At 55.9% G+C, this 3,344-nt stretch overlaps 1 protein-coding gene across 1 annotated transcript; it reads right to left on the reverse strand.

Annotated features, from left to right (window-relative positions):
• Positions 1–201: 201 nt before the first annotated feature.
• Positions 202–3,053, reverse strand: LOC121404525. The gene is made up of 3 exons (XM_041594180.1): positions 2,715–3,053; positions 1,307–2,660; positions 202–539 (listed from the first exon to the last, which is right to left on the reverse strand). Exons 1-3 carry the CDS (start codon positions 3,051–3,053, stop codon positions 202–204), a joined length of 2,031 nt encoding a protein of 676 aa, XP_041450114.1.
• Positions 3,054–3,344: the final 291 nt, after the last annotated feature.

Genomic DNA, 3,344 nt, shown 5'->3' on the forward strand with positions numbered 1-3,344 from the left:
ACACACCCAAGACACTGTACTACGCAGTCCCTCAATCACACACCCAAGATACTGCCCTAGGCAGTCCCTCAGTCACACACCCAAGACACTGCACTACGCAGTCCACCTTCTTGTAGCGGATCCTGGACAGACTGATGCTTACCTCAGCCTGAAATAGGAGCCTGCAGCTGACCGGCGTGCAGGGGTCGATCAGCGCACTCATCACCTTAGTGCCTGCGAGGACCACCATTGCCGTCGGGAGGACGTTGATGCTCCGGTGCTGGAGCAAGGAGTTTGCTGTCGGGACTGGATTTCCGACGACAGGGCGGCTGACCGGAAGACGAGGGCGTGGTTTGGCGCGGGAAGACGGAGGTGAAGTCGACGGAGCCGAAGAGGAGCCAGCAGGGCGCCGCGACCCGGGCAGGTGGAGCAGAGTGTGGTGGTTCCGGGAGCACACCTTACATAGATCTCCACTGCGGCAGTCCTTGCCCGAGTGCTCGTGAGCCAGGCAGTTCGAGCAATATTTATGCAGGAGGACTGCTCGGAGCCTCTTCTCGACGCTCAAACGGATAAATTTCCGGCAGTTCCTCAGTGGGAGAACTCCGGGACACACTCGACATTGGAAGGAAGACTTTCCTCGTGCCCGTGAGCGATCCGACCTGCGGCTGCATCGGGAACGTGATGAGGTTTGAGGGGCCATATCTGCCTTCTGAAAAAAACTAGGATGAAAGAAAGGAATCACCGGAGCATTAGTAAAGAGCTGGCATGGGTTGGCATACGGATACGGATATCTACGCTGAATTTAAGCAGAACAAAAGGACGGAGGCTTATGAATCGGAGCCTCCGCGAGAGTAGGTGGAAAGGACATCCGATTCCATAGGCAGCAGAACCAGCCGTGTGTAGGTCTACCACACGGACCTTATCATCGGCTCCAGGATACGCGTTCTGCACATGGCCGAGACGCCATTCCTGAGCGGGGATGTTCTCCTCTTTGATCACCACGAGGTCTCCAACCTCGAGGTCTCTTGTCGGATGCTGCCATTTGTTGCGCTTGTGCAACTCTCGCAGGTACTCTGTCTTCAGCGCGAACAGAATTGCTGGTTGAGAGCCTTGAGATGTTGCCAGCGGTTTAGGATGGAGGAGGCGCTCGCTTGTATTTCTGGCTCTGCCACGGATGGTAGCGGACCAGCAATCAGGAAATGGCCTGGGCTCAAGGCCAACGGATCCGTTGGATCCTCAGACATAGGAGAGATTGGTCGCGAGTTAAGACATGCCTCAATTTTCGAAAGTAAGGTCGCGAACTCCTCTAATGTGTATTTGGACGTACACATCGACCGTTGTAACATAGCCTTGAAGCTCTTCACACCTGCTTCCCACAAGGCCCCCATATGTGGGGCTCCGGGAGGGATAAACCGCCACGATAGCCCCTGCTGGCTGTACACCGCAGAAGTCCGAGTGTGAATTGCCACGAGAAGATCCACAGCCAGAGAGCGGGACGCGCCGACAAAATTCCTGCCGTTGTCGGATTGAACTTCATGAGGACACCCTCGTCTCGCTACGAAACGAGCGAAGGCGGCTAGGAAGGTGTCGGTGTATAAGTCGGACGTGGCCTCTAAGTGGATGGCCTTCGTGAAAAAGCAGACGAACACGCACACATACCCCTTTGAGATGCGACATGCGCGACCTGTGAGGCTTTTAACGTCGAAGGGGCCGGCGAAGTCGACTCCGGTGCATGTGAACGGTCTGGAGAATGTGACTCGTGATGCAGGAAGGTCGCCCATTAGTTGGGTTTGGAGTCGTTTACGATGGAGGACGCAAACCTTACAAGAATGAATCACTGCCCTCACTACGTGACGTAGTCGAGGGATCCAATATGTTGCCCGGATAAGGCGAATGACCAGCTGGTTCCCACCATGTAGCGATATATGATGGGTGAATCGAACCAGCAGGCGAACCAGGAGACATGCGGGTGGCAACAGGATTGGATGCCGTTCGTTGTAGGACATGGACGCCGAGGCTTGGACTCGGCCACATGCCCGCATGACTCCGTTCTGGTCAAGGAACGGATTAAGATTCAGAAGAGAACTCGTAGTAGGGAGTGGCTGTTTGTTTAGCAGGCACCGATGCTCCCCAGCATAATGGAAGCGTTGGGTTGTCAGTGTGACCGCCTGGAGAGCGGCAGCGACCTCATTTCCGTTCAGCTCCTTGGAGACATGGGTCGTCTGCCCTTTAACTCGCTGAGTGAACCGCCGAACGTAGGCGATCACGCGCACAGCGCGCCCTAGGTCGGAGAAACGGCTGAGGATTTCGGAGGCGCTGCTGGTGGCATGGTGCAGCTTGACGACACGCTTCTCCAGGTCAGTCTCAAGGACTGAGTCCCGCGGACATGGCCACTCCGATTTTGGACCACGCAACCAAGCAGGGCCATGCCACCACATATCACTTCCAGCCAGGTCAGAGGGTCCTAGCCCTCGACTGGCCAGGTCGGCCGGATTGTCCTCGGATCGGACGTGGCTCCATCGCTCGCTGGGCCAACATCGAGTGATTTGGGCTACTCGATTGCCCACGAAAGTGGTCCAATCGCATGCAGGTCGGTTCAGCCAACACAATCGTGGAATCGGTCCAGAAGGATACTTGGCTGGTGTCCAGTGGCAGTTGTGGAAGGATGGCCTCGGAAAGCTCTGTCAGAAGGACGGCTCGCACAGTTCGAGTCGAGGCAAGGAAACCGTTTTCACGGGGGCCACGCGGGTTTTAGCTGTGAGAAGGGCACAGACAATGCCCTGCGGTCGCTCAACTCGGATGTAAATCGCTGCCCCATAGGCACGTTGAGACGCGTCGCAGAAGCCATGTATCTGCACCTTGGCCATTGGACAAACGTGCAACCACCGCGGAATGCGGACATCCTGGATGGCCGGAAAACTATTCAGGAACGTCTCCCAGGTTTGAGATAGATCGCTAGGGAGGACGTCATCCCACCCTAACTCTCTTAGCCAAATTTCGTGCATGAAAATTTTGGCTTGGATGACAAAGCCATCCCGCTGGATCGAACAGCTGTGCAATCTGCGATAGCACATTGCGCTTCGTACAGGACTCCCGATGAAGTACTTTGGGAGGAGCAAAGAAGAATTCATCGGCACTGGCTTGCCATCGGATCCCCAATGTCTTAGCGATGCTACTTTCGTCAAGCTCTAGGAAGTCAGCTCGAAGTAGGTGGTCGACCGGAATGTCGCGCAGTACGCCCTTGTGGTTCGCTGTCCACTTTCGGAGTGGAAACCCTGCGGTGTCGAGCGCTTTGCGTAATTCTGAAATGGCGGAGATTGCCTGCGACTGAGTGTGAGCACCAGCCAGCACGTCGTCCACGTACA

The sequence above is a fragment of the Drosophila obscura genome, unplaced genomic scaffold (genome assembly GCF_018151105.1).
Source record: "Drosophila obscura isolate BZ-5 IFL unplaced genomic scaffold, ASM1815110v1 contig_209, whole genome shotgun sequence".
NCBI lineage: Eukaryota > Metazoa > Arthropoda > Insecta > Diptera > Drosophilidae > Drosophila > Drosophila obscura.